This window comes from Cebus imitator, unplaced genomic scaffold (genome assembly GCF_001604975.1).
Source record: "Cebus imitator isolate Cc_AM_T3 unplaced genomic scaffold, Cebus_imitator-1.0 Scaffold21, whole genome shotgun sequence".
Taxonomy (NCBI): domain Eukaryota; kingdom Metazoa; phylum Chordata; class Mammalia; order Primates; family Cebidae; genus Cebus; species Cebus imitator.
Genome location: NW_016107336.1, coordinates 4,528,077 through 4,540,984, shown reverse-complemented (window position 1 = coordinate 4,540,984; position 12,908 = coordinate 4,528,077). Strand labels below are relative to the sequence as shown.

At 41.0% G+C, this 12,908-nt stretch overlaps 1 protein-coding gene and 1 long non-coding RNA gene across 2 annotated transcripts; both read right to left on the bottom strand.

Moving 5' to 3' along the window:
* Positions 1-1,871: 1,871 nt before the first annotated feature.
* On the bottom strand, positions 1,872-3,570 carry LOC108299377. Its single transcript, XR_001822935.2, has 2 exons — positions 3,209-3,570; positions 1,872-3,158 (listed from the first exon to the last, which is right to left on the bottom strand). It is a non-coding gene; the product is annotated as an uncharacterized LOC108299377 (long non-coding RNA).
* Positions 3,571-3,926: 356 nt separating this feature from the next.
* Positions 3,927-12,908, bottom strand: FAM8A1 (family with sequence similarity 8 member A1). The gene is made up of 5 exons (XM_017521628.2): positions 12,065-12,908; positions 10,508-10,628; positions 7,951-8,074; positions 6,987-7,126; positions 3,927-5,251 (listed from the first exon to the last, which is right to left on the bottom strand). The coding sequence occupies exons 1-5, from the start codon at positions 12,774-12,776 to the stop codon at positions 5,107-5,109; spliced, it is 1,242 nt and encodes a 413-aa protein (XP_017377117.1). The 5' UTR covers positions 12,777-12,908; the 3' UTR covers positions 3,927-5,106.

Below are 12,908 nucleotides of genomic sequence, written 5' to 3'. Positions count from 1 at the left end.
TCTTACCTCACTGCAGCCTCTGCCTCCCGGGTTCAAGCAATTCTCCTGCCTCACCCTCCCGAGTAGCTGGGACTATAGGTGTGCACCACCACACCTGGCTAATTTTTGTATTTTTAGTAAAGATGGGGTTTCACCATGTTGGCCAGGCTGGTCTCGACCTCCTGACCTCAGCTCATATACCCACCTTGGCCTCCCAAGTGCTGGGATTGCAGGGGTGAGGCACCTCGCCCGGCCTTCCTTTGGGTTGTATGCTACATACACAAGTGAAAATTAAAGCTATTTGTAGCCAGGGATTGGAGGGGGATAAATGTTGGAAAGAAAATAATAAAAGCCCATACTTCTCATGCTGGGCCAATGAGTAATGAAGATGGATGGTCTCCCTCTCCCACTCAGGGTAGAATGCAGTGGTGTGAACATAGCTCCCTGTAGCCTTCAACTCCTAGGCTCAAGCAGTCCTCCTGCCTCAGCCTCCAGAGTAGCTGGGGACTACAGATGTATACCACCGTGCTAACTTTTTTTTTATTTCATTGTTTGTAGAGAACAGGGTCTTGCTATGTTGCCCAGGCTGGCTCACTTGAACTCCTGGGCCCAAGTGATCTTCTTGCCTTCCAATGTGCTGGAATTACAGGTGTGAGCTACAAAGCCCGGCCAGGGATTATTTTTAATGAAAAAGAATCTCTGAAGGGAGGAAAGTCATGTTCAGAAAATTTAATCGAATAATTAGGTACGTATGTTTTTATAATTTGGTTGATTGACCAAAGGATCAGTGGCTCACACTGAATGTACCATTAGTAGTATTTGGTGGGATACGTCAGATACATATTCTAGGACCTCATCACCAGAGACTGACTGGGTCTGGATAGGGTCCAAAACTAAATAAGCACCTGGCAGACCTAAAAAACTGAGGTTTGGGGGGGGGTGTCACTTTAATTGCTAGTTTTGAGTAATTACAATTCTGGGCATTGAGATAAAGGTACAGTTCTGACCACTAAAAAATGTCTTTAAGCTGCTCATTAATACTTGTTACAAATTCTCCCCTGAAATTGGCTTGTTCATCTAATTTTATTATTTGAAATTAATTACTGAGCTAATTTTAGCATATAACCAGGCCATATGCTGGTTAAACATGGTAAGAACTTTTTACTTTAATTATATTAGCATGTTATTTTCTGTGCCTGTTTTAAACTTTGAGGTTCAATGGAAATTTTATAAAGGTTATTTTAGCTTGTGCATTTAATGGAAACTGACAAATCTGGTGTAGTAAAATTGAGAAAATAGGGGTAGCAGGTCTAGCTACACACATCAGCTGTATGACCACGTCAGCCAAAGCCTTCATTTCTGTGTTACATGGGACAACTTTTATAAACTTGTCTCAAAAATGCACTGTACTTCCAAAACATACATTTATGGCTAGGCTCATAACAGTAGCACGTTGTCTACAGGCTCAGACCATCTTTTAGCCGCACTCTGGTTTATCTTTTATTGTCTTTGCCCTTGTTGAGGAACCAGTTGTTTTGCATCTGGCCCCTTCTCTCTGGACCTGTTCATAAAATTTAAACAGGAAAGGCTTTTAAGGTCACAACTATATTTAAATTGCCCAGATGAGGTTTATGTGGTGGTTGTGATGGTTAACAACTCTTAAAGGACTGGATCAATTTAATATTAAGCTTAATTCACGTACAAGGAACTTCTGAGTGTACTTGCTAAAAGAACATATTCCTAAAGATGGATGATTCCTTTTTTATAGATCTGTATTTCTGAAAGTATTCTAGTTTACTGATATACCCACTGGAAAAACTGTATTTGGAAGCAAGGTCTCCCTAAGTAGGAGATTCTAGAGCAAACTATCTCAAGGAAATAGACAAAATATAGACGTGTTGATGACTAAGTATTTATTGAGACAAATAATACAAATTGGTGGCATACACATTATTAAAAATAGAATGCTGAATTTTATTTATAGGTGGGCGATCAGATACTGTTTACAGGTCAAGCCTTACTATAATGAACCATAAAGAAATATGTACACTGTTTGAAATGAGGAACTTTTTGTGATATCGTGAGTGGCCTGTTGTACTGGGGACAAGGAACGTCAGGTAATTGGCATGTTTCTTGTCAGGAATACTGTTTAGGCATATTCAAAAAAACAACTGCCTAATGGAAACGTTTAATACCCATATCCCCCTCAAAAAGCCCTTTATTCCCAAGTAGTGTAATTTTCAACTCCTTTCTACCCTTCCTTTGCTAGAAACTTAGGCGTAACACAGAAATACCCAAACAAGTCACTGAAGGGAACAAATCCTTTCTTTTTACTGTCCCTTGAAACTGAAAACACTGACTCATTTTGTAATGTGGGCGAAGTAGCTCTCAAATATAATGCATTTGTTTTTCTATCCTAAATACTTGGGTAAAATTGGAAGGTGAGTACTTAGGCAGAAATAAATACCGAGCTGGTGGGAGCAAAAGTTCAGTTGGGCAATCCTCTTTAGGATACAAGTTAAGGCTGTTATTAGTTCCAAAAGTGCTGCCTTTATTTCTGTAGTCACAGTCTAAAGGCAAGGCTAACCCAGCTCCTGGCTCCCACATGAACATTATTTATTCAGTATGTCAGATTTTTCTCAATGTGCATTAGCCCTTCAGCATATTTTTACTGGTGGGAAATCAACTGCCAGTTCTGATTCATCTTAGGGAACATGTTCACTTGAAACAGTATTCTCACTCAGCTTGAATCCTAAATTTTGTTCCCTTCTTATTAAAGTGATGAATATGTTGTAGAATGAAGATAACTGTTTTCTGCCTTTTTAGGCTAGAGCTTCAGCATGAGAATTATACTTTGACACAGAAAATCAGGTCTGTAAGTGAAATACAATTAAGTGTTCTTGAAAGGACACTCTACCTTACAACCCCTAGAGAAAAATATGTGGCACTAACGCCTGGCTCGCTCTTCCCTCATTGTTTTGTCATTCTTTCCCAAACTTTGGGAATGAAAATCTCTTTGTGCAAACGGTGAATTCATAAACTGAAACAGAATAGTCTCTCGGGTTCTATTACAGAGGCAAAGTAATAATACTTTTATGTATTTTATAGGGTTATATAGTACAGTAACTCGAATCCGTGGTTGGATCTGACTGAACCTACATAAACAGTAATCTGAATGACTCCTAGAAAATGGGCAATGTTCCAAGCATACAAAATTAAACTGGACTACCTTGCCTTTGTTTTATAGCATGAACAAAACTAACCTAGATGGCAAGGTATTATCTGAGCAGAAATTATGAATGAAAGACATATTCCAGAGTTCTATGACTGAGGGCCATTTCAACTTGAATGGCCCAGTGGCAAAAGTAGTGTGTAAACTAATGCTAGTGTATACACTACTAAAGTGCCAAGTTATAAGTTATGTAACATTTCCTAATCTAATTTTTAAAATAAAAGATTTTTCTTTTTTTACTGTGAAGGGCAGTCACACCAAATCTTCCCCATGGGTACAAGTGAATGATTTATTTAGTACATTGACATACTTAAATATTAGTGTTTCTGGGAAGCTGGATTTGATATAAACTTGTTTTGAAAAACATGGTTTATGAAATTTTATAATAAAAGTATTAATAAAGACATTAAATTTCTGTAATCAAATGTGTAATATCTGTTGTCACAGTTTTAAATGTCAAAGAAAAATCTTTGAAAATACAGTGGTAATAGACATGTACTGTGTTTGCTATTAAGACCAAGAACAAATGCCTAGATTCCTTAAATCAAATTTTGAACTGTGCAGTACAGTTTAGTGTGTCTCTGGAAGACAATGTCAGAGCTGGAGAAAAATACCTAAGAATCAAAACTTAAACCATAAATAGTACAGGTACATCGCAGCACAGCTAACTGGGACATCTAGCAAAAGCACACACATATAAAACCCTACAGTTTTGCTTCAACATAACAATAATGCAAAATGGCAGTATACACAGTATTACTCTGCGTAACATTTTCCCCCAAACTTTATCCCTAGCAGACAGAACCTAGAATAATGTCTGGGAACAACAGTCTCCCTTGCTTTAGAGAGAACAGTCCATAATGGGAAAATTGCTAATATTTCACAAGCTATTAATAGTATTTTAGAGTTAATGATGAACTATTAAATTTTCTTAACTTCTTGATGTTTTCAACAGTCATGGAACTATGTAAAATATAAGGAAACTAGTATGTGAATATGCTGTATATAAATAGAATTTACACTCATTGAGAACACTGAAAAGCACTAATACTTTCTTCATGCTGCACACATACTGGAAATACTTTTACAGTAAATATGCAATAGTTTGATGGAAGTAATTTCTCCCCACATATTTATAGTTTGATTCAGGGTACTGAAAACACTTGCACATAAATTATGAGTTAAATGTACAGTGAAAATTTACTCCTCCCACCATTAAACGTACTAACTTACCTTTAAAAAAATCAATGATAACATAGCAATATGACTTAATACTTTTTCATCATCATGAGAAACTTGTCCCCAAATACATGTTCAAGCATTAAGAATACTTGTAAAGTTTTACATGATCACCGAAGGGAACTGCTAGGCCTGCCTTTCTGGCAGCTAACTCACCATCTCCTGGGATGGGAGAGAGCGGATTGTCCAATTTGTGTTCTCATTCCCTCCCCTAAACACCAAAGACAATTTCCCCAGGAATTTGAAAACTAAAAGATGAGTTACATAGGTATTTACAAAACACAGCTGAACATTTTCCATTATTTTGGGGTAAATCAAAACAAATTTTAAAGTTTCATTTGGAGATTTCAAAGCTGGAAATGCTTTCAGCAAATCCTACTGCCTTAGATCTTAAGAAAGTGTATATTGTCCATTGTTGATAAAATCATTTGCCTTTTTGATCTAAAAATTTACTTGAATTTAATAGGTTTTTCTGCTGGAAAAGTTCTTTGGCATTCGAGTAAAATCAGTACTTTGAGAATAGTCACCTGCATCACACTGGAGTGACTGCTTTAATTTCTAAATCATGAATTAGTGTAACCCAGGGATACTGATGGCCTTGATACATAATTTAGTCTTGTCATTACAGTGTGTGGAAATCAGGGCTTTGGGGGACATCATCTGGCCCCATTTCTTCTTACCACAATGGTTCCTGCTACAATGTCATAGGCTGTTCGATTATGCTGGAAAAACAGCAGTGTGATGAAAGCAGGGAAAAAAGAAGCAATAGAAAAATTCTTGATCAAAGCCCGTATAGTGGACCTAAAAAGTCAAAACAAAAATATGACTTAGACATCAAACCACATACAGATTAATGGTATCCCATCAAGTTCAAAATAGATATTTAAAACACAGTTCTACTTCTCTACAAAAGTCCACAGGGAAAAAGACATTCAAAGTATAGTTGAGAGAATTTTTGCCTTTGATACATTTTCAAGTAGCACTGTGTCATGATCAAACCACCTGGGCTATTTCTAAAGACTTCAACAACATAAAAGACCTCAGAACTTGAACATAAAAAGCAGTAATAAACATGCCTTGGAATACAGAATAAGGGTTGACAATACTGTCTAGTATTTTCTTAGAAGAAATGAACATAAATTCTGAGTATGCTTACTGTAGTCCCATTTATTTACCTTATATAAAGAACCTGCATTTTAAAGTACTGTGTGTTCTTTCATCGGCATTTTCCTTTGTGGTATCCAATGATTAAGGAAAGCTTTTTAAAAGCTTTCAGCAATCACTCAGAATGGAGAATTCTCCTACTTGTTAGATTTCTTCCTTTTAGTGCACGGAAGGGCTGCAGAAAAGTACAGTGGCTGCGAGTGTGGGTTCTGAATCCAAACTAGTTAAATTAAGATCCATCTTCTACCAATTACTAACTAGCTGTATTTCACATCTGCAAAACGGGAACAATAGTATCTATCTTATAAGGTTATTAGCATTAAATCAGTTAATACACATGCAGTGTTACAGTGCAGGTATATAAAAAGTACTCATGTAACATTTGCCATTACTGACGCTTACTAAAAGAAGTAGGTAGGTTTACAACTATGGAATTTTAAGAAAAATTTGAAGATGGCAAAACCAAGGTTTCTAGAGTCACCTGTTCATATTTCTTTTTTTTTCCCCCCGCAAGATGGAGTTTTGCTCTGTCCCCCAGGCTGGAATGCAGTGGTGAGATCTCGGCTCACTGCAACCTCCACGTGCCAGGTTCAAGCAATTCTCCTGCCTCAGCCTCCCGAGTAGCTGGGACTACAGGCATGCACCACTACGTCCAGCTAATATTTACATTTTTAGTAGAGACAGAGTTTCACCATGTTTGCCAGGATGGTCTTGATCACTCAACCTCTTGATCCGCCTGCCTTGGCCTCCCAAAGTGCTGGGATTACAAGCATGAGCCACCATGCCTGGCCCATAGTCCTTGATGTAACAATCCAGCTCTGAATCATTCTGGCAAAAATTGCAGCCAATATCTTGTTTGGCTCAACTGACTACCGGCCACTCATCTCCACAACTTCCATTATCACTAGTTGTACCTTCCCCCAGAGCTACATGCCAACAGTTAACCTTGAGTATTGACAGTACTGCAAACTCTCAGCAGCAGAAGGATGCACGAATGTATAGCTGTCAAAACTCTTACTGCCTATTCAAGACGGAATAATGATAAGTACGGCCAAATTGAGACTCAAGAGAGATTAGAAAACTGACCTAATGTCCACAGATCTAGAGAATAATAAAAATGGTCATGGAGCAGTAAGATAGCATCAGCACCCAAATCATCCTCTCATATTGTGACTTGTAATTCATAAAATGATCTGGAAAATGTACACTGGAAGAGAGGTCTAAATCATATAACACAACTGAAATAAATACTCATAAACTTTGTTTTAAACTTGATAAATATAAGCCTATCTCTATGCCACAAAGAAGAAAACCCCAATATTCTAAAACATTATTTTCTTATGTAGTAGATTAAGCTAAGAAAAGGACTTACATTGTAATGCTAACATTTGAGGAAGGAATCACTAAAACCCGACTTGGTGCAATAAGCACTGATGTATCGCATGTCACAACTCGAAGCCCCAGCAGGAACTTCCCTGGGGTAGCTCCACCTGCTCCCCAAATGCAAATGATCTAAGGAAAGAAGGATAATTTGAAAATAACTTACTAGCTCATCTATACCAATTTTTAAGCTTTCCTATCATATTATTTCATGTTTTAAAAATTTCAATTTGAAAGAACTGCACAGAAACGTTAACCATTTAACTTAATGCATTTCTGTAGGTCTCTAGCATGTCCAATACTACAAGATGTCTGTCTCCTGTAATATTTCTCTAAGACTAATTTGCAGCAAAAGAATTACACTGCACGTTCCACAACCAATTTACAAGTACATTTTTGGACCACAACCTAAGTGAAATTTTGACTTTCTAAAACTAAAAAATATTACAAGGAAATTGTAAAATGTCTCTTCTTCCAAAAGTTTTTGCTTAATCATTAATTAAAATTTGGAAAAAAACAGAAAAGTAGACATGTGGAAAAGACATGAATAATTATAAATTTCTCTTACTTTTTTGTCTTGGGCTGATACTGTTGGCCGGGTGCAGTGGCTCACATCTGAAATGCCAGCACTTGGGGAAGCCAAGGTGGGTGGATCACCTGAGGCCGGGAGTTTGAGACCAGCCTGGCCAACATGGCGAAACCCTATCTCTACTAAAAATACAAAATTAGCTGGGTGTGGCTGTATGCACCTGTAGTCCCACCTAGTCGGGAGGCTGAGATAGGAGAATCACTTGAACCCGGGAGGTTAAGGTTGCAGTGAGCCGAGGTCACGCCACTGCACTTCAGTCCGGGCAATAAGAGTGAAATTCCATCTCAAAAAAAATAGTAAGATAAAAATAAAATATAAAACCATAAAATTAGATAAATGTTAATACTTGCTGAACTCAATAGCTTACCTCATAGAAACAAACCAATAATCTGTATATAAGAGCCACAACCATCATTTTCTGCAAGTCTTCCATTGATGTGTCTTCATCTATTTCTTCTATTATATAATGCATAGCAAACTTAGAGATATCCCTACACAAAATAATAGTAAAGAATTAGTTACCAGAATAGTTGCACTGATTTTTTTCATTAGTGTAAGTCATATATTTTAATTGAAATTCTAAACTAATCTTTAGATTCCCAACCATCTAGTCTCATAAAGCATTCATTAATTTATTCAACAAATAAGCAGCATTATTGTGGGCAGACACTGTACTCGCCCTGGGGAAATATGGGTGAATGAATTAACATAGTCTCTGCTTTCATGGAGGGTCTGATCTAGCAAAGCAGAACAATAAGTAAGTAGCAATAATAAAGTGGGATGAGTGCTGTAATGGGGAGCCTAGGACACTATGGAAATACATACCAGGTACACTTAACCTTGTGAAGCTTTCTAGACAGTTAGATGAGAATCTGAAGGATGAAGAAAAGTCAGCCAGACTAAGAAGGAATAATGTTTCAGAAAGGGAACAGCAGGAGAGCAAGTCTTGGAGCAAGAGTGTATGTGACAGAAGCTGTAAGTAGTTTGGTATGGCTCATATACTAAATGTGAGAGGTGTCAGTGATTAAGAAATAAAGGTATCTGTTAAACTGCATGAAGAAATTAAGACTTTATCCTGCTGGTAATGAGAAACCACTGAAGGGGCTGAGCATGATGGCTCATGCCTGTAATCCCAACACTTTGGGAGGCTAAGCTGGGAGGATCGCCTGAGCCCAGGATTTTGAGGCCAACCTGGGCAACACAGTGAGACCCCCATCTCTAAAAAAATAAAAATAATAAAAATTTTAAAAAGAGAAACCACTGAAGGGCTTTATGGTAGGAGAGGGGCAGAACCAGGATTTATGATCACTTTGGTTTTGTATCAGAGACTGGACTGAGATAAAACAGGAGACTGAGTTACCACTAGAAGACTTTTGCTAGAATCCAAGCAAGAGATGACAGTAATTGGAAAAGTGAGAAGCTATCATGATTTAAAAAAAAAAAAAAAATGGGCCAGGTGCAGTGGTTTATGCTTGTAATCTCAGCACTTTAGGAGGCTGAGGCAGGAGAATCATTTGAGCCCAGGAATTTGAGACCACCCTGGGCAACATAGGGAGACCCTGTCACTACAAAAAAAGTTTTTTTAATTAGCTAGGCATGGTGGCGCATGCCTGTGGTCCCAGCTCCTTGTGAGGCTGAGGTGGGAGTATTACTTGGACACAGGAGATCATGGCTGCAGTGAGCTGTGATTGCACTACTGCACCCCAGCCTGGGTGACAGAGAAAAACCCTGTCTCAAAAAAAAAAGAAAAATGGTCTGGTAGTGAGGAGGTCTGGGGTTGAAAGCAATTCAGAAAATTGAACATAAAGGAGTATTTCACTGAATGTACAGTATGGTGAGAGACAGAGGGACAGGGAGTAATCACAGTAACACTCAGGTTCTGGCAAGGACCCTAAATTTGACCGCATAGGTTTGTATCTTGACTCTATCACTTACTACCTTTGTAACATTTTAAGTTCTGGGCTCAACTTTTCATAAACCCAAATTTCAGACTCTATAAAATGGAGGTATTAATCTCAACATCTCATCTTGGTATGAAGATTAAAGAAGAATCCATATGAAAAAACGAGTAAGCTCAGTACACGGCATATAGAAAATACTCAGGAAGTGATAACTGCTATTAGGATTACTGTTAATCTGGAAGGATCACTCAAATAAATGTCTCACTTTGAAGTTCACTTGGGACTTGCCCCACAGTATAAGCAATCCCATTTGGAAACGCCATCTAGTTGATTATTTATTCACCTACCAAAAGCTCTTTATACCTTGTCTTTAGAGACTCCACAAGATAGCAAGAGGAAACACGACACGGACAGGTAAATTGGTTCCTGGCCTAAAAGAATTGTTGAGGCCAAGCACAGTGGCTCACACCTGTAATCCCAGCACTTTCAGAGACTAAGGCAGGCAAGATTGCCTCAGCTGAGGAGTTTGTGACAAGCCTGGGCAACACCGTGAAACCCAGTCTCAACTAAAATAAATACAAAAAATTAGCCAGGCGTGGCGGCGTGCACCTGAAGTTCCAGCTACTTGGGAGGCTCAGGCAAGAGAATTGCCTAAACCCGGGAGACAGATGTTGCAGTGAGCCAAGATCCCGCCACGGCACTCCAGCCTGGGCTACAGAGCAAGACTCCGTCTCAAAAAAAAAAAAAAAAAAAGGAATAGTTGAATAAAATCAAACCAGGTTTGGAGGCTCCTTTTACCTATTTTTGATAGGTGAGATTCCCACACATCTCATAGAATTCAGTAGAAATTTTTAGTTATTTCCTAAAACAACAAGAAAACCATAAATCTGACAAAGCTCTCATAAAGAAATCATGACACTGACAAGCTCATTATCCATATAGTCTCGTGTAGACAAACAGAATGTAACAAAACAATAGTTTTAAACAGTAGAAATAACCTTTCTGCAAATGTCCTCAACTTACTTTATCCCACTGAGGTGCATAATGCTTAAGACAATGGTTGCTTTTATAAAGAAGAGAATAAAGAAATCCACCATCTCTGCCATAAATCTGTGGGCCAAGGATGGAATAACATATTCTCTGCCTGTAAATTAAAAAAAAAAAAAAAAAAGTTAGGAAAAACCATTTCACATAAGCCTTGGAACACAGGCCATGTAATGAATTGGTAAAGAAAGTCAAGGTACAACTTAATAAAAAAATATAACCTTGCAACAACTATTGATATTCATTCCACCAAGAATCCATGTTATTAAAATAGAGGAACAGTACTCCAGTATTTACTGAACTTAAAATTTGTTTTCCTAACTTTAACGTTTAAAAATTGATTTCACATAGCTGGGTGCAGTGACTCACATCTGTAATACCAGTACTTCGGGAGGCCAAGACAGGCAGATTGCTTGAAGCCAGGAGTTCGAGACCGGTCTGGCCTTGGCCAACATAGCGAAACCCGGTCTCAACAAAAAATAAAAAAATTAGCCAGGCATGGTGGCACATGCCTACAGTCCCAGCTACTAGGGAAGCTGAGGTGGCATGATGGCTTGAACCTGGGAGGCAGAGGTTGCAGCGAGCCAGGATTGCGCCACTGCACTATCCAGCAGAGCCAAACCTCGTCCTCCACACTCCCCACCCCCCGCCCTGCCCCACCAAAAGTGATTTCACAGACAAATCTGATTAGAGTAACCAATAAATTTCAGTAAGAATTCTGAGAATCCAAGTGATCACAGATCTAAGTGACAGAAAATCGATTTTAGTACAAATCAAGGTTATACATTGGCAATTAGTATAAAGTAAATCCCTGTACCCCCTCCTTTAGTTTGTTTTGCTTTCTCTAAAATAAACCCAATATCAATCTGTCATCCTAAATTCTGCTGGGATCAGAGGCATCAAGTAGTTCTTGTCCCTTCTATCTGTGGCTAAATAAACGAAAAGTCTAATAGCTTAAGTAGTAAACTAATTCAAAATACTCTAGTTCACACACAGAAGCAAAAACAATTACACAATATACAAGATCAATAAGCCGGGCTTCTCGATCAAATGAAGTGAAGCTTTGACCCAATCAAAAGCTTCCTAACTCCACACGCATCCATGTCAATCTCCTTTTATGTCCGTTCAGTTCCACTGTCCTAAGTAGTCAATATCTGAATAATTTCCAGCATTAACAGTTGAGCCCCTCCAAAAGTGAGTTTGCCATCTGCGAGTGTAGCTTTGGACCTCACTCTGCAGAGCGTGAAAACCAAAGGAAGAGGATGGTTTGAAGAGCAGTTTCTTTTCACGTAGAAACAACGAGTCCCCATGAGGAAGGGAATCAACTCGGAGTGCCAAGTCTAAAGGAAGAAGAAACTGTATTGCCTCCTTGTACATTTTGGGGATTTAGGGCCTGGACAAACGACAGCTAGTGCACGGGCAGGATCGCTAATCGGAGTAGCAGCAGCAGTGACAGGTCCAAAAAGCGTGCCAGCTCTACCCACAGCCCCCTGAAGACCCTTCTACTCCGCCCAGCCTCCAGCCCGCGCGTCTCACCTGCCTGCTGCCTGGTCTCGCTGGGGCTTCGCGAAGGCGCTGCGGATCCTACCCTCGTCACTGGAGTGGCCCGGACGGACGACTGCACTTGAGGAGCCCGGGCTCCCAGGTTCGCGACTGGAGCAGGGGTGCTGAGGCCGGCAGCTGTCCCCGGGTCGGGCCCCGCAGCCCCGGGGCTCAGGAAGTAGAAGGGGCTGTAATAGCCCAGCTGCGGGGCCGGCGGCAGCGCCGCGGCCTGGGGGGCTGCAGCGCCGCCCGAGGGGAAGCTCTGCGGGGACGGCTGGGGGCTGCAGTAGGCGGGGAGGGCGGCCAGGCCGCTGTGCCAGGTGAGGTAGCCGCAGTAGGACTGCCACAGCCACTCGTGCACTTGCCGGGAGTACTCACGGGCGCTCAGCCGCGCCGGTCTCTCCAGCGGCGCCGCGGTCTCGGGCGCCTCGCAGCCCGCCTGCTCTGGCGGCCCTGCACCGGAGCCGGAGGCCGCCTCCCCGCACTTCCCAAGCTCGCGCGGCGGCTCCGATTCGTAAGCGGCGGCAGCTGCGAGGCCCGGAGCTCTGGGCCGGCCCGGGGCCTGGGGTTCGGCCTGGGGGTCGTCGCGGGGACATGGGACGGCGGCGGTAGGAGGCCCTCTCAGGGAAGGGACCGGCTCGTGGTCCCCCCCGCCTTCGTCCTGCCCAGGAGCGGGGCCTCGGGCTTCCTCGGGCCCCTCTGCCATCGTCGCCTCAGCAGCACCCTCAGCGGTACCTGTCACTGCTCCGTCTCTCTCCCCCAATTACCCCTCCCCAACAGTTCCGTCGCCACCGCCGCAGCCGCAGCCGTAGGCGTAGGCGTCAACAATCCCCGGCCG

Coding starts and splice junctions, on each gene's coding strand:
- FAM8A1 (XM_017521628.2), bottom strand. CDS start 12,776: ATGGCAGAGGGGCCCGAGGAAGCCCGAGGCCCCGCTCCTGGGCAGGAC. Junction 10,629..12,064: donor CGAGACCAGGCAGCAGGCAG/GTGAGACGCGCG, acceptor TTTAATTTACAG/GCAGAGAATATGTTATTCCA. Junction 8,075..10,507: donor ATGCACCTCAGTGGGATAAA/GTAAGTTGAGGA, acceptor TATTTTGTGTAG/GGATATCTCTAAGTTTGCTA.